Source organism: Bombina bombina, chromosome 4, assembly GCF_027579735.1.
Source record: "Bombina bombina isolate aBomBom1 chromosome 4, aBomBom1.pri, whole genome shotgun sequence".
Classification (NCBI taxonomy): domain Eukaryota; kingdom Metazoa; phylum Chordata; class Amphibia; order Anura; family Bombinatoridae; genus Bombina; species Bombina bombina.
In genome coordinates, this window is record NC_069502.1 from 262,843,088 (window position 1) to 262,866,166 (window position 23,079).

Here is a 23,079-nt window from a genome sequence, read left to right on the forward strand (position 1 = left end):
AGTGTCGGATCAGGTCCGCAAGACCTTTGATAAATGGGCCTGATGGTTTCACTACTTTCAATTAAGAGCTAATGTAATGGAAGCCCTGGGAAATTTTCCTCCACACAATCGTACCATGTTTGAAATGATGTGCTTAGCTAAAACAAGAATGAAGGGAGCTATTGCTAAATTATATCTTACATTTAACATTATCAAACCTGACACTAAAACCTCTCTTATGACCAAATGGGAAAACGATCTGGAGCAAGAGTGGTCAATCCAAAAATGGACTGCAACACTTAGACAGGGTACATCTTTTTCAATTAATGCATCTTTACAGGAAAATTTAATTAAATCTTCGTTTAGATGGTATCTATGCCCCACTAAGATCTACAAAATGGTAGGGGAGAACACTAGCCATTGCTTTAGAGCACACTTTTTTTACATTAAAAAAATCCTGTGGCACACCACCATCCCAAAATTTTACAAAATATATATATATATATATATATATATATATATATATATATATATATATATATATATATATATATATATATATAGTAACCAGAGATGCATTCACAGGTCTTTTCAACAATAGTTTTAATGTGGAACGTTTTCGGGGTTTAACACCCCTTCATCAGCATACAACTGTGCAAAAAAGAAAAACAACCCTTTTATAGTGTATACATACAAGTGAACAAACACAAACCTCACTTCTCCAAAAATTGTGCCAAAAGATTCGTCAGTGGAACGCAAAGTGCGTTCCATGGTCAGTGCCGAAACCGGAAGTTCAATGACATCACTTCCAGTTTTCGCCGAAATTGTTATACAGACAGCAACAGTGAAAAAATTATCATCAAACATCACTATAACCAAAAATATACAGTGACTTGTAAAAAGTAGTGACCAAACAAGTGTGTATAATTAACACTTATATTGTGACAAAAATTATTATTCAAATGTGATTCTGTTACCATGGCAACCGCTGTCATGGACACCAATATTGTTACTAATTCTTTAGTGGAATAAGCCTCACACACTATGGTAACTGTGTTCGCATTAAAGGTGAAACTCATACAATATATTTAGATATGTGAGACCACTTTAAAATATAAAATAAAATAGAACAATTACTTGCATGGATTGTTAATCCAGTAGTGAAATAACAAAAGATTAAAAATTAAAAACATAATTGGGCTACAATATAGTGCTATTAATGACAATTTAGTTGTGTCTAAGGTGTTCTAATAAACATAACTGCAGTTAATAGCTATCCAAATTTAAAGGCAACCAATCTGGAAATGTGCATAAATAAGGGGAATAGTCATATGTGATAATGACAAGGCCTATCGTTTCAAACGTTGAAACGATAGGTCTTGTCATTATCACATATGACTATTCCCCTTATTATTTATCCACATTACCAGATTGGTTGCCTTTAAATTTGGATAGCTATTAACTGCAGTTATGTTTATTAGAACACCTTAGAGACAATTAAATTGTCATTAATAGCACTATGTTGTAGCCCAATTATGTTTTTAATTTTTAATCTTTTGTTATTTCACTACTAGGATTAACAATCCATGCAAGTAATTGTTCTATTTTATATTTTAAAGTGGTCTCACATATCTAAATATATTGTATGAGTTTCACCTTTAATGCAAACACAGTTACCATAGTGTGTGAGGCTTATTCCACTAAAGAATTAGTAACAATATTGGTGTCCATGACAGCGGTTGCCATGGTAACAGAATCACATTTGAATAATAATTTTTGTCACAATATAAGTGTTAATTATACACACTTGTTTGGTCACTACTTTTTACAAGTGACTGTATATTTTTGGTTATAGTGATGTTTGATGATAATTTTTTCACTGTTGCTGTCTGTTTAACAATTTCAGCGAAAACCGGAAGTGATGTCATTGAACTTCTGGTTTCGGCACTGACCGTGGAACGCACTTTGCGTTCCACTGACGAATCTTTTGGCGCAATTTTTGGAGAAGTGAGGTTTGTGTTTGTTCACTTGTATGTATACACTATAAAAGGGTTGTTTTTTTGCACAGTTGTATGATGATGAAGGGGTGTTAAACCCCGAAAACGTTCCACATTAAAACTTGTTGAAAAGATCTGACTGCATCTCTGGTTACTTTATGCTATTACATCCTTGCACCCAGGCTGCTGACAAATGGTGGGCTAAACTGGTATTTGTTTAGTATATATACAGTATATATATATATATATACATATATACACACACACACACTGTACTGTGCTGTCATGCCATGCCTCCTACAAACTATACATGACATATTGACATTCATTCACAAACAATCATAATGATTGTCTGTGAATGAATGTCAATGTCATGGTTGTAAATGATGCCTGATGAGCCTGTCACATACCTCCCAATATTTCAAAATTTGAAAGAGGGACACCCCCGCTCTGTTGTCAGTCTGCCGCGGCACACCTGAGGATCTCTCACGGCACACTGGTTGAAAAACACTGCTTTAGAGGATGTGGAGAAGAAGGCAGTTATATACATATGTGGTGGCACTGCACCAAAATCCACCCACTCTGGAATAAGGCAGCTTCCCTTTTAAGTACATTTTTTGAGAGAGAAATAGAGCTTCACCCTGAACACGGGCTACTACATTTCCCAATAGAGGGGTTTACAACACGACAGAACAAACTCATAGCGATTGTTAACACCGCTGTACGATTAATAATTGCTAAGTACTGGAAAACAGAGCCTCCGGATTTTTACCTGATAGAGCAAAAAATAGAACATATATATATAAGATGTCCAAGGCAGATGCTGATCTGCTCCCTAACTTAGATCACTTTATAGCAATATGGGAGCCCTGGATTATGTATTGGGATGCCAGACAGAGAAATCAACAGGTGATGTGACAAAGCAATCCTACAGATATGTAAATGTTAGAATGCTTATTGGACTAGTTTCTTTTCTGTGCGAGCTAATGAAGTTTTGTAAAGTTATGTTCAAATGCAATGTGTTCAATTGTACTTTATAACATTTGCTAATAAAAGCAATTTGCATAAAAAAATAAATAAAAAAAATAAAACCGCATTAATTTTTCTGCTCTGCAACAACAACTGCGCGGCTAAGCGCGCAAAAGCTAAGCCCCGCCCATTGTGGGCGGAAACTAAGTCCCCGGCAAAAGGAAAACCGCATGGGAATAAAAATGTCGGTTTTAACCAACGCAAAACATAATAAAGTGTACTGCCAATGTGCCCCTCAAATAAACAACACACTCCCTTGTCCTGTCATTAGCTTAATCACGGTTAACGTTAGATCAGTTGGGGAATAACTCTGCAATCTCCCAGCGTCAAGCCCACAAACTAATTATGCCCACCGGGTTAATTACATATTAGGGCACTGAAAACACAGTTGACTTCACCTAATAAAGAGGGGAAACCCATGCACACCACTCATGACCTCTGTGCAAACTGATAACCCCTTCCCGGTATAGGGAATAAATGCCAATCTGTTCTGAGATACCTCAGTTTTCCCAGAAGCAATTGACTGCACATACCTTAATGCTGAGCGCAGCATGACGTGGTCCCACACAATGAAGATTCTCTTTTCATCAGCTTCAGCCAATCTGTGGGAACAAACAGGGTCTTAGATAATGTTTGCTAAGACCATCATCATCAGGGCAGCAAATAGTATGGGAGTCAAGAACGAAGATCTCCACGGTCCCTTGCTGAAAAGCCTGTAGCTCTACCCTGAGAAATATAGTACTCACTGGTACCATTTAAAATAAAAAAACTCTTGATTGAAGAATCCAAACTAACACCTCACATTACCTCTTCCTACCACTAACACAGGCAAAGAGAATGACTGGGGTGGATGGGAAGGGAGTAGCTATATATACAGCTCTGCTCCGGTGCTCTTTGCCTCCTCCTGCTGACCAGGAGGCGATATCCCATAAGGATGAAATCCGTGGACTCGTCATATCTTGTAAAAGAAATGTAAAAGCTGTGGACCAAAATGTTAAAAAAAAAAAGAAAGAAATGATACAAAAATGTGTCACTATGCCCAAATCTTATTTGACACCCCCTGCTGATGGCTGTCACATCCATGTTAAAGGGATACTATACCCACATTTTTTTTCTTTCACGAGTGCGATAAAGCATGCAATTTTAAGCAACTTTCTAATTTACTCCTATTATCAAATTTTCTTTGTTCTATTGCTATCTTTATTTAAAAAGCCGAAATGTAAAAGCTTAGGAGCCAGCCCATTTTGGTTCAGAACCCTGGATAGCGCTTGCTTATTGGTGACTACATTTAGCAGACCAATACGCAAGAATAACCTAGGTTCTGAATAAAAAAACAGAATTTATGCTTACCTGATAAATTACTTTCTCCAACGGTGTGTCCGGTCCACGGCGTCATCCATTACTTGTGGGAAATATTCTCCCCCACATGGAAAGGCAAGGAGAGCACACAGCAAGAGCTGTCCATATAGCTCCCCCTCTGGCTCCGCCCCCCAGTCATTCGACCGACGGTTAGGAGAAAAAGGAGAAACTATAGGGTGCCGTGGCGACTGTAGTGTATAAAGAAAAAAAAAAATTTCAACCTGATTAGGAAACCAGGGCGGGCCGTGGACCGGACACACCGTTGGAGAAAGTAATTTATCAGGTAAGCATAAATTCTGTTTTCTCCAACATTGGTGTGTCCGGTCCATGGCGTCATCCATTACTTGTGGGAACCAATACCAAAGCTTTAGGACACGGATGAAGGGAGGGAGCAAATCAGGTTACCTAAATGGAAGGCACCACGGCTTGCAAAACCTCTCTCCCAAAAATAGCCTCCGAAGAAGCATAAGTATCAAATTTGTAGAATTTGGCAAAAGTGTGCAGAGAGGACCAAGTCGCTGCCTTACATATTTGATCAACAGAAGCCTCGTTCTTGTAGGCCCAAGTGGAAGCCCCAGCCCTAGTAGAGTGAGCTGTGATTCGGTCAGGAGGTTGCCGTCCGGCAGTCTCATAAGCCAATCGGATAATGCTTTTCAGCCAGAAAGAGAGAGAGGTAGCAGTAGCTTTTTGACCTCTCCTCTTACCAGAGTAAACGACAAACAAAGATGAGGTTTGTCTAAAATCTTTTGTTGCTTCTAAGTAGAACTTTAAAGCACGAACAACATCTAAATTGTGTAATAAACGTTCCTTCTTTGAAACTGGATTCGGACACAGAGAAGGAACAACTATTTCCTGGTTCATATTCTTGTTGGAAACAACTTTTGGAAGAAAACCAGGCTTAGTACGCAAAACAACCTTATCTGAATGGAAAACCAGATAGGGTGGATTACATTGCAAAGCAGATAATTCAGAAACTCTTCTAGCAGAAGAAATAGCAACCAAAAACAGAACTTTCCAAGATAATAACTTAATATCTATGGAATGTAAAGGTTCAAACGGAACCCCTTGAAGAACTGAAAGAACTAAATTTAGACTCCAAGGAGGAGTCATGGGTCTGTAAACAGGCTTGATTCTAACCAAAACCTGAACAAAAGCTTGTACATCTGGCACAGCTGCCAGTCGTTTGTGTAACAAGACAGATAAAGCAGAAATCTGTCCTTTTAGAGAACTAGCTGACAACCCTTTATCCAAACCTGCTTGGAGAAAGGAGAGAATCTTTGGAATTTTAATCTTACTCCAGGAGAATCCCTTGGATTCACACCAGCAGATATATTTTTTCCATATTTTATGGTAAATCTTTCTAATCACAGGTTTTCTGGCTTGGACCAATCACAGAATTCGAAAACCCACGCTTGGATAAAATCAAGCGTTCAATTTCCAAGCAGTCAGCTGCAGAGAAACTAGATTTGGATGTTCGAATGGACCTTGTACTAGAAGATCCTGTCTCAAAGGTAGCTTCCATGGTGAAGCCGATGACATATTCACCAGGTCTGCATACCAAGTCCTGCGTGGCCACGCAGGAGCTATCAGAATCACCGAGGCCTTCTCCTGTTTGATCCTGGCTATGAGCCTGGGAAGGAGAGGAAACGGTGGAAACACATACGCTAGGTTGAACGACCAAGGCGCCACTAATGCATCCACTAGAGTCGCCTTGGGATCCCTGGATCTGGACCTGTAGCAAGGAATCTTGAAGTTCTGACGGGACACCATTAGATCCATGTCTGGAATGCCCCATAATTGGGTTAACTGAGCAAAGACCACCGGGTGGAGTTCCCACTCCCCCGGATGGAAAGTCTGACGACTCAAATAGTCCGCCTCCCAGTTGTCTACTCCTGGGATGTGAATAACAGATAGATGGCAGGAGTGATTCTCTGCCCATTGGATAATCTTGGTTACTTCCTTCATCGCTAGGGAACTCTTTGTTCCCCCCTGATGATTGATGTACGCAACAGTCGTTATGTTGTCTGACTGAAATCTTATGAACCTGGCTTCCGCTAGCTGAGGCCAAGCCAGGAGCGCATAGAATATTGCTCTTAGTTCCAAAATGTTTATCGGGAGAAGCGACTCTTCCCGAGACCATAGGCCCTGAGCTTTCAGGGAGTTCCAGACCGCGCCCCACCCCAAGAGGCTGGCGTCGGTCGTGACGATGACCCACTCCGGTCTGCGGAAACTCATTCCCTGAGACAGGTGATCCTGGGTCAACCACCAGAGAAGTGAGTCCCTGGTTACCTGGTCTACTTGAATTTGGGGAGACAAGTCTGTATAGTCCCCATTCCACTGATTGAGCATGCACAGCTGTAATGGTCTTAGATGAATTCGAGCAAAAGGAACCACGCCCATTGCTGCAACCATTAGTCCTATTACTTCCATGCACTGAGCTATGGAGGGTTGAGGAATAGAATGAAGAACTCGACAAACGTTTAGAAGCTTTAGCTTTCTGACTTCTGTCAGGAAGATCTTCATTTCCACAGAATCTATTATTGTTCCCAGAAAAGGAACCCTTGTGGATGGTGACAGTGAACTCTTTTCTATGTTCACCTTCCACCCGTGAGATCTGAGAAAAGCCAACACAATGTCTGTGTGGCCCCTTGCTTTGGAAAGAGACGACGCTTGGATTAGGATGTCGTCTAGATAAGGTGCTACAGCGATGCCCCTCGGCCTTAGGACCGCTAGAAGGGACCCTAGCACCTTTGTGAAAATTCTGGGAGCGGTGGCTAAACCGAATGCAAGAGCCACGAACTGGTAATGTTTGTCCAGAAAGGCGAACCTCAGGAACTGATGATGAGTTTTGTGGATTGGAATATGCAGATACGCATCCTTTAGATCCACGGTAGTCAAATATTGACCCTGCTGGATTGTCGGCAAGATTGTCCGAATGGTTTCCATTTTGAAGGATGGAACACTGAGGAACTTGTTTAATATCTTTAAATCCAGAATTGGCCTGAAAGTTCCCTCTTTTTTGGGAACCACAAACAGGTTTGAGTAACAACCTAGACCTTGTTCCCCGGAGGGGACTGGGTTTACCACTCCCATCTTTGATAGGTCTCTTACACAATGTAAGAATGCCTGTTTCTTTATCTGGTCTGAAGATAAGCGAGACAGGTGGAACCTTCCCCTTGGAGGAAGTCCCTTGGAGACTATTTCTAGTGCCCAGGGATCCGGAACATTTCTTGCCCAAGCATGAGCGAAGAGAGATAGTCTGCCCCCTACCAGATCCGGTCCCGGATCGGGGCTACCCCTTCATGCTGTCTTAGCAGCAGCAGCAGGTTTCTTGGTCTGTTTACCCTTGTTCCAGCCTTGCATGGGCTTCCAAGTGGGTTTGGGCTGGGCCGCGTTACCTTCTTGTCTAGCGGCAGTGGAGTTATTAGCCGGTCCGTTCCTGAAATTGCGAAAGGAACGAAAATTAGACTTGTTCTTAGCCTTAAAAGGCCTATCCTGTGGGAGAGCATGGCCCTTACCCCCAGTGATGTCTGAAATAATTTCCTTCAATTCCGGCCCAAAAAGGGTCTTACCCTTGAAAGGAATATTAAGTAACTTAGTCTTGGACGACACATCTGCCGACCAGGATTTCAGCCAAAGCGCCCTCCGCGCTACTATAGCAAAACCTGAGTTTTTCGCCGCCAATTTCGTTATAAATATAAAGGAATTAGCTAATTTTAATGCGTGAATTCTGTCCATGACTTCTTCATAGGAAGTCTCTTTCTGGAGTGACCTTTCTAGTTCCTCGAACCAAAAGGACGCCGCTGAAGTGACAGTAATAACACACGTAGCTGGTTGAAGGATGAACCCTTGCTGAACAAAAATCTTTTTAAGCAATCCTTCCAATTTTTTATCCATAGGATCTTTGAAAGCGCAGCTGTCCTCTATAGGAATAGTGGTGCGCTTCGCTAGTGTTGAAACAGCTCCCTCAACCTTCGGGACCGTCTGCCATGCGTCCCTTCTAGGGTCTACTATGGGAAACATTTTCTTAAATATAGGAGGTGGGGCAAAGGGTACACCTGGCTTCTCCTACTCCTTTTCCACTATGTTCGCTACCCTTTTGGGTATTGGAAAAGCATCGTCGTGCACTGGGACCTCTAAAAATTTGTCAAATTTGCACAACTTCTCTGGTACTACCATATAATCACAGTCATCCAGAGTAGCTAATACCTCCTTTAGCAAAGCGCGGAGATGTTCTAGCTTAAACTTAAATGCTACTATATCAGATTCTGCCTGTTGAGAAATTTTTCCTGAGTCTGAAATTTCACCCTCAGACAGCCCTTCCCTCACAGCCAATTCCGATTGATGTGAGGGTAAAATAGATAAAGCATCGTCAGCGTCTGATTGTTCATCCCTTTTATCTGTATTTAAAGCTGAACAATCACGCTTTCTCTGAAATGCTGGCAGTTTGGATACAAGATTTGCTATAGAATTATCCACTACTGCTGTTAATTGTTGCATAGAAATAAGCACTGGCGCGCTAGGTGTCGCCTGCGCGGGCAAAGCTGGTGTAGACACAGAAGGAGAGGATGTAGAACTATCCCCACTACCTTCATTAGATAAATCATATTGGGCAACATTATGGAATGTAACAGAGCTGTCCTCATTTTGTTTGGACGCTATGGCACAATTATCACAAACACTCGAAGGGGGAACCACATTTGTCTCTACACACACAGAACATAGGTTATCTGATGGCCCAGACATGTTAAACAGATTTAGGCAGGCAAACAATGCAATAAAAACGATTTTAAACAAAAACGTTACTGTCTCTTTAAATAATAAAATGACACACTTTATTTCTGAATGTTCAAAAAACTATGAAGGCAATATCCGATTTTTCTGAAATTTGGACCCCAGTGTCTTAATGCTTAGAAAGTATTGCACAGCAAATATGGAGACTCTAGCTCTTAAAACAAGCAAACCGGAGCTAATTGTTGGATTTAACCGTTTTTATACACCACAATCCCTGCTTACAGCATTGCTGCAGCTTTTACCTTTCTTAGGGGTCAATCATCCACAGAAATAAGCCTTCTGGAGTCACTTTCTGAGCCACAGGACCCTCTCACATGGAACTGCATGCACTGCCTTGAAATTAACTGAAGTGCCAAAATGAGGCCTCCTCCCTCAGTACACTAGAGTGAAGGGGCCTTCCTGACTAGATTTAGGTGTCTAAAGCAAGCCAGATCAATAAAAAACGTCCCCAAGTGTATATGAGCTTATAAAACATTTCAATTGCCATCATATTGTAATAAAAAACAATCGATTTGGCCCCTGACAGTGTCTACCAGCATAAAAATCAAAAAGGGGAAGCCTGTTATCTTTTTTGCTGATGTGAAAGAAAAATGGCTTACCGTTTTCCCTGAGGGGAAAAATGACTCATCTAGCATTAGCCTGTGTTGTTAGGAGACTAGTCATACCTGAAGCAGATGAGTCTGCAAACTGTTACCCCCAACTGAAGTTCTCTGCTTTCAACAGTCCTGCGTGGTAACAGAAATGGATTTTAGTTACTTGTGCTAAAATCATAGCCCTCTTAAACAGAAATCTTCATCACTTTTCTGTTGTAGAGTAAATAGTACAAGCCAGCACTATTTTAAAATAACAAACTCTTGATAGAAGAATAAAAAACTACAACTAACACCACAAACTCCTCACCATCCCCGTGGAGATACTACTTGTTCAGAGCGGCAAGGAGAATGACTGGGGGGCGGAGCCAGAGGGGGAGCTATATGGACAGCTCTTGCTGTGTGCTCTCCTTGCCTTTCCCTGTGGGGGAGAATATTTCCGACAAGTAATGGATGACGCCGTGGACCGGACACACCAATGTTGGAGAAATGGGCTGACTCCTAAGCTTTAATATAATAGGAGTAAATTAAAAAGTTGCTTAAAATTGCATGCTCTAAATCATTAAAGAAAAAAATTTGGGTTTAGTATCCCTTTAAATCTCAAAAATATACATGCACCCCCACACCCACTTCAAGTTGTGAAATAAGTTCTAGACAGATTTTCTTTTAGTTCTTTCTTGCGTAAATTACATTCTGCATAGCATACAAAAAACAACAACTCATTTCCTGACAAACTGTACACATAGAAAGATCTTTTTATAACATCCCTAGTGTTGAGGGAGGTAATAAGATGAAGATGCCTGGACTGTAACACCAGTGAGAAATAACTGAACAGAAAAAGGGAAAACAAATAGTTGTTTTGTTTGTTCTCCATAGAGGATTCAGTCTTCATAATTAGAATGGACGAAGTTTCCAGTGTCCCATTTTCAAAAAATTAGAGCCACAATGTTCCTCTTTACCACTCAGACTGTTGAACAGGCCCATTAAATTTGGTCCAATATGGACTCGCAGGCAGGGCTGAAGAGAGTTTGAGGCTCTGTTACGGATCTCCTACCGATTCCTTCCTCCTCTGCTTCCACTTCCCCGGGGGCCTCCTCTCCATGTCTGATTTGAGTTCATACCACTGTTTGTTCCAGAGCCTCCTCGACTCCAACTTCCCCCTGATCCCCTCCCCCCTCTTGACGAACTTTCATCTTGCTCCTGGGACCTGGACCGGCTTGGTCTTTGCGACCTTGAAGTTCCCGAACTTTCCCTTCCTGCTGGTAAGGAAGGAAATAAGAATAATTTTATTTTTTTTTCTAAAAAGGTGGCAATTCATCTTGCCTATCTTTAAAAAAAAAAAATGCTTCAATTAAAGTAAAAATAATTGTTAAAATTTTCTTAAACTACTGTCAGATGTATGTTAGGGGCAAAGTATTTTATTTAGTTCTAATTTTAATTTTTAAACTTTGTGTCTTCCAATTCTTACTTTGTTAACTATTTAAAAGAAACTAAAGATTGCCAACAAATTAATATATTATTTATTTTTAAAATAAAGCAAGCCAAAAACTTAAGGTAAATTAGCGTTTTAGGGGTTATACTTGCAAAATTCAAAATATCAAACAATTGTCACCTTTCCCAGTTTCCTCTACTGGACCACTTGTCGGTTCCATGTCCCTATGATCAGGTGTACCAGGACCATCATGCCAGGGCCTTTTGCGAGGTGGGAGTGACGCCATATCCATACCCTGCAATGAGGACAAACGTTCCCTACTGGCAGGAGAATGGCCATCTGGTGTAGGAATGTCACGAGAAGGGCTCTCTTGGAACGTGTCAATTTCTAAAAATAAACATAAAATAATGAGGAATACTGAGTGTAGGATGAAAAAAAAACATAATTTATGCTTACCTGATAAATTTATTTCTCTTGTAGTGTATCCAGTCCACGGATCATCCATTACTTGTGGGATATATTCCCTTCCCAACAGGAAGTTGCAAGAGGATCACCCAAAGCAGAGCTGCTATATAGCTCCTCCCCTCAAATGTCATATCCAGTCATTCGACCGAAACAAAACAAGAAAGGAGCAACCATAGGGTGCAGTGGTGACTGGAGTTTTAATTAAAATTTAGATCTGCCTTGAAAAGACAGGGCGGGCCGTGGACTGGATACACTACAAGAGAAATAAATTTATCAGGTAAGCATAAATTATGTTTTCTCTTGTTAAGTGTATCCAGTCCACGGATCATCCATTACTTGTGGGATACCAATACGAAAGCTAAAGTACACGGATGATGGGAGGGACAAGGCAGGAACTTAAACGGAAGGAACCACTGCCTGTAGAACCTTTCTCCCAAAAACAGCCTCCGAAGAAGCAAAAGTGTCAAATTTGTAAAATTTGAAAAGGTGTGAAGCGAAGACCAAGTCGCAGCCTTGCAAATCTGTTCAACAGAGGCCTCATTCTTAAAGGCCCAGGTGGAAGCCACAGCTCTAGTAGAATGAGCTGTAATTCTTTCAGGGGGCTGCTGTCCAGCAGTCTCATAGGCTAAGCGTATTATACTACGAAGCCAAAAGGAGAGAGAGGTTGCCGAAGCTTTTTGACCTCTCCTCTGTCCAGAGTAAACGACAAACAGGGAAGAAGTTTGACGAAAATCTTTAGTTGCCTGTAAATAGAACTTCAGGGCACGGACTACGTCCAGATTATGCAAAAGACGTTCCTTCTTTGAAGAAGGATTAGGGCACAATGATGGGACAACAATCTCTTGATTGATATTCCTGTTAGAAACTACCTTAGGTAAAAACCCAGGTTTAGTACGCAGAACTACCTTGTCTGAATGAAAAATCAGATAAGGAGAATCACAATGTAAGGCAGATAATTCAGAGACTCTTCGAGCCGAGGAAATAGCCATCAAAAACAGAACTTTCCAAGATAAAAGCTTAATATCAATGGAATGAAGGGGTTCAAACGGAACACCTTGAAGAACTTTAAGAACCAAGTTTAAGCTCCACGGAGGAGCAACAGTTTTAAACACAGGCTTAATCCTGGCTAAAGCCTGACAAAAAGCCTGGACGTCTGGAACTTCTGCCAGACGCTTGTGCAAAAGGACAGAGCAGAAATCTGTCCCTTTAACGAACTAGCAGATAAGCCCTTTTCCAAACCCTCTTGTAGAAAGGACAATATCCTAGGAATCCTAATCTTACTCCATGAGTAACTCTTGGATTCGCACCAATATAAGTATTTACACCATATCTTCTGGTAGATTTTTCTGGTAACAGGCTTCCGTGCCTGTATTAAGGTATCAATAACTGACTCTGAGAAGCCACGCTTTGATAGGATCAAGCGTTCAATCTCCATGCAGTCACCTTCAGAGAAATTAGATTTGGATGGTTGAAAGGACCATGTATTAGAAGGTCCTGCCTCAGGGGCAGAGACCATGGTGGACAGGACGACATGTCCACTAGGTCTGCATACCAGGTCCTGCGTGGCCATGCAGGCGCTATCAGAATCACCGATGCTCTCTCCTGTTTGATCTTGGCAATCAGTCGAGGCAGCAGCGGAAACGGTGGAAACACATAAGCCATGTTGAAAACCCAAGGGGCTGCTAGGGTATCTATCAGCGCCGCTCCCGGGTCTCTGGACCTGGATCCATAAAGAGGAAGCTTGGCGTTCTGGCGAGATGCCATGAGATCCAGTTCTGGTTTGCCCCAACGATGAATCAGTTGAGCGAACACCTCCGGATGAAGTTCCCACTCCCCCGGATGAAAAGTCTGGCGACTTAGAAAGTCCGCCTCCCAGTTCTCCACGCCTGGGATGTGGATCGCTGACAGGTGGCAAGAGTGAGACTCTGCCCAGCGAATTATCTTTGAGACTTCTAACATCGCTAGGGAACTCCTGGTTCCCCCTTGATGGTTGATGTAAGCCACAGTCGTGATGTTGTCCGACTGAAATCTGATGAACCTCAGAGTTGCTAACTGAGGCCAAGCTAGAAGAGCATTGAATATTGCTCTTAACTCCAGAATATTTATTGGGAGGAGTTTCTCCTCCTGAGTCCACGATCCCTGAGCCTTCAGGGAGTTCCAGACTGCGCCCCAACCTAGAAGGCTGGCATCTGTTGTTACAATCGTCCAATCTGGCCTGCGAAAGGTCATGCCCTTGGACAGATGGACCCGAGAAAGCCACCAGAGAAGAGAATCTCTGGTCTCTCGATACAGATTTAGTAGAGGGGACAAATCTGAGTAATCCCCATTCCACTGACTTAGCATGCATAATTGCAGCGGTCTGAGATGCAGGCGTGCAAATGGCACTAAGTCCATTGCCGCTACCATTAAGCCGATTACTTCCATGCACTGAGCCACTGACGGGCGTGGAATGGAATGAAGGACACGGCAAGCATTTAGAAGTTTTGATAACCTGGACTCCGTCGGGTAAATTTTCATCTCTACAGAATCTATAAGAGTCCCTAGGAAGGAGACTCTTGTGAGTGGTGATAGAGAACTCTTTTCCACGTTCACTTTCCACCCATGCGACCTCAGAAATGCCAGAACTATCTCTGTATGAGACTTGGCAGTTTGAAAGCTTGACGCCTGTATCAGGATGTCGTCTAGATACGGAGCCACCGCTATGCCTCGCTGTCTTAGAACCGCCAGAAGTGAGCCCAGAACCTTTGTAAAGATTCTCGGGGCCGTAGCTAACCCGAATGGAAGAGCCACAAACTGGTAATGCCTGTCTAGAAAGGCAAATCTTAGGTACCGATAATGATCTTTGTGAATGGTATGTATGTGAAGGTAGGCATCCTTTAAGTCCACTGTGGTCATGTACTGACCCTCTTGGATCATGGGTAGGATGGTTTGAATAGTTTCCATTTTGAATGATGGAACTCTTAGGAATTTGTTTAAGATCTTTAGGTCCAAGATTGGTCTGAAGGTTCCCTCTTTCTTGGGAACCACAAACAGATTTGAGTAAAATCCCTGCCCTTGTTCCGTCCGCGGAACAGGGTGGATCACCCCCATTACTAGGAGGTCTTGTACACAGCGTAGGAATGCCTCTTTCTTTAACTGGTTTTCTGATAACCTTGATAGATGGAATCTCCCTCGAGGAGAAGCCTTGAAGTCCAGAAGATATCCCTGAGATATGATCTCCAACGCCCAGGGATCCTGGACATCTCTTGCCCACGCCTGGGCGAAGAGAGAAAGTCTGCCCCCCACTAGATCCGTTTCCGGATAGGGGGACGTTCCTTCATGCTGTCTTAGGGGCAGTAGTAGGTTTTCTGGCCTGCTTGCCCTTGTTTCAGGACTGGTTAGTTTTCCAGGCCTGTCTGTAACGAGCAACAGTTCCTTCCTGTTTTGGACCGGAGGAAGTTGATGCTGCTCCTGCCTTGAAATTTCAAAAGGCACGAAAATTAGACTGTTTGGCCTTTGATTTGGCCCTGTCCTGAGGAAGGGAATGACCCTTACCTCCAGTAATGTCAGCAATAATTTCTTTCAAGCCAGGCCCGAATAAGGTCTGCCCCTTGAAAGGAATATTAAGTAATTTAGATTTAGAAGTCACGTCAGCTGACCAGGATTTAAGCCATAGCGCTCTCCGCGCCTGGATTGCGAATCCGGAGTTCTTAGCCGTTAGTTTAGTTAAATGTACAATGGCATCAGAAACAAATGCATTAGCTAGCTTAAGTGCTTTAAGCTTGTCCATAATTTCATCCAATGGAGCTGTGTGAATGGCCTCTTCCAGAGACTCAAACCAGAATGCCGCAGCAGCAGTGACAGGCGCAATGCATGCAAGAGGCTGCAAGATAAAACCTTGTTGAACAAACATTTTCTTAAGGTAACCTAATTTTTTATCCATTGGATTCGAAAAAGCACAACTATCCTCCACCGGGATAGTGGTACGCTTAGCTAAAGTAGAAACTGCTCCCTCCACCTTAGGGACCGTCTGCCATAAGCACGTGTAGTGGCGTCTATTGGAAACATTTTTCTAAATATAGGAGGTGGGGAAAAGGGCACACCGGGTCTATCCCACTCCTTGCTAATAATTTCTGTAAGCCTTTTAGGTATAGGAAAAACGTCAGTACACACCGGCACCGCATAGTATCTATCCAGCCTACACAATTTCTCTGGAATTTCAACTGTGTTACAGTCATTTAGGGCAGCTAAAACCTCTCCTAGCAATACACGGAGGTTCTCAAGCTTAAATTTAAAAACATAATTTATGTAAGAACTTACCTGATAAATTCATTTCTTTCATATTAGCAAGAGTCCATGAGCTAGTGACGTATGGGATATACATTCCTACCAGGAGGGACAAAGTTTCCCAAACCTCAAAATGCCTATAAATACACCCCTCACCACACCCACAATTCAGTTTAACGAATAGCCAAGAAGTGGGGTGATAAAGTGCGAAAGCATATAAAATAAGGAATTGGAAAAATTGTGCTTTATACAAAAATCATAACCACCACAAAAAAAGGGCGGGCCTCATGGACTCTTACTAATATGAAAGAAATGAATTTATCAGGTAAGTTCTTACATAAATTATGTTTTCTTTCATGTAATTAGCAAGAGTCCATGAGCTAGTGACGTATGGGATAATGACTACCCAAGATGTGGATCTTTCCACACAAGAGTCACTAGAGAGGGAGGGATAAAATAAAGACAGCCAATTCCTGCTGAAAATAATCCACACCCAAAATAAAGTTTAATGAAAAACATAAGCAGAAGATTCAAACTGAAACCGCTGCCTGAAGTACTTTTCTACCAAAAACTGCTTCAGAAGAAGAAAATACATCAAAATGGTAGAATTTAGTAAAAGTATGCAAAGAGGACCAAGTTGCTGCTTTGCAAATCTGATCAATCGAAGCTTCATTCCTAAACGCCCAGGAAGTAGAAACTGACCTAGTAGAATGAGCTGTGATCCTCTGAGGCGGAGTTTTACCTGACTCAACATAGGCAAGATGAATTAAAGATTTCAACCAAGATGCCAAAGAAATGGCAGAAGCTTTCTGGCCTTTTCTAGAACCGGAAAAGATAACAAATAAACTAGAAGTCTTTCGGAAAGACTTAGTAGCTTCAACATAATATTTCAAAGCTCTAATAACATCCAAAGAATGCAACGATTTCTCCTTAGAATTCTTAGGATTAGGACATAATGAAGGAACCACAATTTCTCTACTAATGTTGTTGGAATTCACAACTTTAGGTAAAAATTCAAAAGAAGTTCGCAACACCGCCTTATCCTGATGAAAAATCAGAAAAGGAGACTCACAAGAAAGAGCAGATAATTCAGAAACTCTTCTGGCAGAAGAGATTGCCAAAGGAACAAAACTTTCCAAGAAAGTAATTTAATGTCCAATGAATGCATAGGTTCAAACGGAGGAGCTTGAAGAGCCCCCAGAACCAAATTCAAACTCCAAGGAGGAGAAATTGACTTAATGACAGGTTTTATACGAACCAAAGCTTGTACAAAACAATGAATATCAGGAAGAATAGCAATCTTTCTGTGAAAAAGAACAGAAAGAGCAGAGATTTGACCTTTCAAGGAACTTGCGGACAAACCCTTATCGAAACCATCCTGAAGAAACTGTAAAATTCTCGGTATTCTAAAAGAATGCCAAGAAAAATGATGAGAAAGACACCAAGAAATATAGGTCTTCCAGACTCTATAATATATCTCTCTAGATACAGATTTACGCGCCTGTAACATAGTATTAATCACAGAGTCAGAGAAACCTCTTTGACCAAGAATCAAGCGTTCAATCTCCATACCTTTAAATTTAAGGATTTCAGATCCTGATGGAAAAAAGGACCTTGCGACAGAAGGTCTGGTCTTAACGGAAGAGTCCACGGTTGGCAAGAAGCCATCCGGACAAGATCCGCATACCAAAACCTGTGAGGCCATGCCGGAGCTACCAGCAGAACAAACGAGCATTCCTTCAGAATCTTGGAGATTACTCTTGGAAGAAGAACTAGAGGCGGAAAGATATAGGCAGGATGATACTTCCAAGGAAGTGATAATGCATCCACTGCCTCCGCCTGAGGATCCCGGGATCTGGATAGATACCTGGGAAGTTTCTTGTTTAGATGAGACGCCATCAGATCTATTTCTGGAAGATCCCACATTTGAACAATCTGAAGAAATACCTCTGGGTGAAGAGACCATTCGCCCGGATGCAACGTTTGGCGACTGAGATAATCTGCTTCCCAATTGTCTATACCTGGGATATGAACCGCAGAGATTAGACAGGAGCTGGATTCCGCCCAAACCAGAATTCGAGATACTTCTTTCATAGCCAGAGGACTGTGAGTCCCTCCTTGATGATTGATGTATGCCACAGTTGTGACATTGTCTGTCTGAAAACAAATGAACGATTCTCTCTTCAGAAGAGGCCAAACCTGAAGAGCTCTCAAAATTGCACGGAGTTCCAAAATATTGATCGGTAATCTCACCTCCTGAGATTCCCAAACTCCTTGTGCTATCAGAGATCCCCACACTGCTCCCCAACCTGTGAGACTTGCATCTGTTGAAATTACAGTCCAGGTCGGAAGCACAAAAGAAGCCCCCTGAATTAAACGATGGTGATCTGTCCACCACGTTAGAGAGTGTCGTACAATCGGTTTTAAAGATATTAATTGAGATATCTTTGTGTAATCCTTGCACCATTGATTCAGCATACAGAGCTGAAGAGGTCGCATGTGAAAACGAGCAAAGGGGATCGCGTCTGATGCAGCAGTCATAAGACCTAGAATTTCCATGCATAAGGCTACCGAAGGGAATGATTGTGACTGAAGATTTCGACAAGCTGAAATCAATTTTAGACGTCTCTTGTCTGTTAAAGACAGAGTCATGGACACTGAATCTATCTGGAAACCCAGAAAGGTTACCCTGTCTGAGGAATCAATGAACTTTTTGGTAAATTGATCCTCCAACCATGACCTTGAATAAACAACAAGTCGATTCGTATGAGATTCTGCTAAATGTAAAGACTGAGCAAGTACCAAGATATCGTCCAAATAAGGAAATACCACAATACCCTGTTCTCTGATTACAGACAGAAGGGCACCGAGAACTTTTGTAAAAATTCTTGGAGCTGTAGCTAGGCCAAACGGCAGAGCCACAAACTGGTAATGCTTGTCCAGAAAAGAGAATCTCAGGAACTGATAATGATCTGGATGAATCGGAATATGCAGATATGCATCCTGTAAATCTATTGTGGACATATAATGCCCTTGCTGAACAAAAGGCAAGATAGTCCTTACAGTTACCATTTTGAACGTTGGTATCCTTACATAACGATTCAATATTTTTAGATCCAGAACTGGTCTGAAGGAATTCTCCTTCTTTGGTACAATGAAGAGATTTGAATAAAACCCCATCCCCTGTTCCGAAACTGGAACTGGCATAATTACTCCAGCCAACTCTAGATCTGAAACACAATTCAGAAATGCTTGAGCTTTCACTGGATTTACTGGGACACGGGAAAGAAAAAAATCTCGTTGCAGGAGGTCTCATCTTGAAACCAATTCTGTACCCTTCTGAAACAATGTTCTGAATCCAAAGATTGTGAACAGAATTGATCCAAATTTCTTTGAAAAAACGTAACCTGCCCCCTACCAGCTGAGCTGGAATGAGGGCCGCACCTTCATGTGGACTTAGAAGCAGGCTTTGCCTTTCTAGAAGGCTTGGATTTATTCCAGACTGGAGATGGTTTCCAAACTGAAACTGCTCCTGAGGATGAAGGATCAGGCTTTTGTTCTTTGTTGAAACGAAAGGAACGAAAACGATTATTAGACCTGTTTTTACCCTTAGATTTTTTATCCTGTGGTAAAAAAGTTCCTTTCCCACCAGTAACAGTTGAGATAATAGAATCCAACTGAGAACCAAATAATTTGTTACCCTGGAAAGAAATGGAAAGTAGAGTTGATTTAGAAGCCATATCAGCATTGATAATATCAAAAATGGCATCACAGATAAAATTATTAGCATGCTGAAGAATAATAATATTATGAGAATCATGATCCGTTACATGTTGCGCTAAAGTTTCCAACCAAAAAGTTGAAGCTGCAGCAACATCAGCCAATGATATAGCAGGTCTAAGAAGATTACCTGAACACAGATAAGCTTTTCTTAGAAAGGATTAAATTTTCCTATCTAAAGGATCCTTAAACGAAGTACCATCTGACGTAGGAATAGTAGTACGTTTAGCAAGGGTAGAAATAGCCCCATCAACTCTAGGGATTTTGTCCCAAAATTCTAATCTGTCAGACGGCACAGGATATAATTGCTTAAAACGTTTAGGAGTAAATGAATTACCCAATTTATCACATTCTTTAGAAATTACTTCAGAAATAGCATTAGGAACAGGAAAAACTTCTGGAATAACCACAGGAGATTTAAAGACCTTATCTAAACGTTTAGAATTAGTATCAAGAGGACCAGAATCCTCTATTTCTAAAGCAATTAGTACTTCTTTAAGTAAAGAACGAATAAATTCCATTTTAAATAAATATGAAGATTTATCAGCATCAATCTCTGAGACAGAATCCTCTGAACCAGAAGAGTCATCAGAATCAGAATGATGATGTTCATTTAAAAATTCATCTGTAGGGAGAGAAGTTTTAAAAGATTTTTTATGTTTTCTAGAAGGAGAAATAACAGACATAGCCTTCTTGATGGATTCAGAAACAAAATCTCTTATGTTATCAGGAACATTCTGCACCTTAGATGTTGAAGGAACTGCAACAGGCAATGGTACATTACTAAAGGAAATATTATCTGCATTAACAAGTTTGTCATGACAATTAATACAAACAACAGCCGGAGGAATAGCTACCAAAAGTTTACAGCAGATACACTTAGCTTTGGTAGTTCCAGCACTAGACAGCGATTTTCCTGAAGTATCTTCTGACTCAGATGCAACGTGAGACATCTTGCAATATGTAAGAGAAAAAACAACATATAAAGCAAAATTGATCAAATTCCTTAAATGACAGTTTCAGGAATGGGAAAAATGCCAAAGAACAAGCTTCTAGCAACCAGAAGCAATGAAAAATGAGACTTAAATAATGTGGAGACAAAAGCGACGCCCATATTTTTTAGCGCCAAATAAGACGCCCACATTATTTGGCGCCTAAATGCTTTTGGCGCCAAAAATGACGCCACATCCGGAACGCCGACATTTTTGGCGCAAAAGAACGTCAAAAAATGACGCAACTTCCGGCGACACGTATGACGCCGGAAACGGAAAAGATTTTTTGCGCCAAAAAAGTCCGCGCCAAGAATGACGCAATAAAATGAAGCATTTTCAGCCCCCGCGAGCCTAACAGCCCACAGGGAAAAAAGAGTCAAATTTTTAAGGTAAGAAAAAATGTTTGATTCAAATGCATTATCCCAAATATGAAACTGACTGTCTGAAAATAAGGAATGTTGAACATTCTGAGTCAAGGCAAATAAATGTTTGAATACATATATTTAGAACTTTATAAACAAAGTGCCCAACCATAGCTTAGAGTGTCACAGAAAATAAGATTTACTTACCCCAGGACACTCATCTACATGTTTGTAGAAAGCCAAACCAGTACTGAAACGAGAATCAGCAGAGGTAATGGTATATAAATAAGAGTATATCGTCGATCTGAAAAGGGAGGTAAGAGATGAATCTCTACGACCGATAACAGAGAACCTATGAAATAGACCCCGTAGAAGGAGATCACTGCATTCAAATAGGCAATACTCTCCTCACATCCCTCTGACATTCACTGCACGCTGAGAGGAAAACCGGGCTCCAACTTGCTGCGGAGCGCATATCAACGTAGAATCTAGCACAAACTTACTTCACCACCTCCATAGGAGGCAAAGTTTGTAAAACTGAATTGTGGGTGTGGTGAGGGGTGTATTTATAGGCATTTTGAGATTTGGGAAACTTTGCCCCTCCTGGTAGGAATGTATATCCCATACGTCACTAGCTCATGGACTCTTGCTAATTACATGAAAGAAATTAGAGATCTCTGAATCCGGTTTCCCTGGATCAGATCCATCACCCACAGAATGAAGCTCTCCGTCCTCATGTTCTGCAAACTGTGACGCAGTATCGGACATGACTCTCACAGCACCAGCGCGCTCTGTCCTAATCCCAGAGCTATCACGCTTGCCTCTTAATTCTGGCAACCTAGATAATACTTCTGTCAGAGTATTATTCATGATTGTAGCCATGTCCTGTAAAGTGAATGCTATGGGCGTCTCTGATGTACTTGGCGCCATATTAGTACGCGCCTCCTGAGCGGGAGGCGAAGGTACTGACACGTGAGGAGAGTTAGTCGGCATAACTTCCCCCTCGTTGCCTGGTGATAATTCTTTTACAGATAAAGACTGACCTTTATTATTTAAAGTGAAATCAATACATTTAGTACACATATTTCTATGGGGCTCCACACTGGCCTTCAAACATAATGAACAAACATTCATCTGTGTCAGACATGTTTAAACAGACTAGCAATGAGACTAGCAAGCTTGGAAAACACTTTAAAATAAGTTTACAAGCAATATAAAAAACGCTACTACGCCTTTAAGAAGCACAAAACCTGTCTCAAGTTGAAATAACAATGAACCAAATCAGTTATAGCAACCAAATTTTCACAGTAAATGTATTAAGCTAGCAGAGCATTGCACCCACTTGCAAATGGATGATTAACCCCTTAATACCCAAAACGGATAATCAATAGAGAAAAAAAACGTTTTTAACACAGTCAAACACACTGTCACAGGTCTGCTGTGACTGATTACCTCCCTCAAAATGACTTTTGAAGTCCCTTGAGCTCTCTAGAGACGTCCTGGATCATGCAGGAAGAAGCAGGAAGACTGAGTCTGAATTTTTACTGAGCAAAAAAGCGCTAAAATAGGCCCCTCCCACTCTTATTACAACAGTGGGAAGCCTCAGTTAACTGTTTCTATGCAGAAAATAAGTCAGCCATGTGGAAAAAATTATGCCCCAATAAGTTTTATCACCAATGTACCTAAAAAAAAAAAAAACGATTAAACATGCCAGCAAACGTTTTAAACATCCTTTTTTAAAGAGTATGTATCTCTTATTGATAAGCCTGATACCAGTCGCTTCTACTGCATTTAATGCTTTACTACATTACTTCAGTATTAGCAGCATTTTCTTAGTCAAATTCCATTCCTTAGAAAATTATTTTACTGCACATACATTAATAAGCCTGATACCAGTCACTTTTACTGCATTTAAGGCTTTACTTACATTACTTTCGGTATCAGCAGTATTTTCTTAGTCAATTCCATTCCTTAGAAAAATATTTTACTGCACATACCTTAGTTGCAGGAGACCCTGCACGCCATTCCCTTTCT

At 41.3% G+C, this 23,079-nt stretch overlaps 1 protein-coding gene across 3 annotated transcripts in view; it reads right to left on the reverse strand.

Moving 5' to 3' along the window:
* Nucleotides 1-10,407: 10,407 nt before the first annotated feature.
* Nucleotides 10,408-23,079, reverse strand: part of WDR33 (WD repeat domain 33) — a 635,894-nt gene continuing 623,222 nt past the window's right edge. For 2 of the 3 annotated variants that reach the window (XM_053709945.1, XM_053709943.1), the window contains exons 21-22: nucleotides 11,361-11,567; nucleotides 10,408-11,007 (exon numbers count right to left, since the gene is read on the reverse strand). In XM_053709945.1, the coding sequence (XP_053565920.1) occupies nucleotides 10,799-11,007; nucleotides 11,361-11,567 (416 nt within the window). In that variant the 3' untranslated portion in view covers nucleotides 10,408-10,798. The remainder of the gene's footprint in view (nucleotides 11,008-11,360; nucleotides 11,568-23,079) is intronic. The other variant, XM_053709944.1, reaches the window with a different exon arrangement.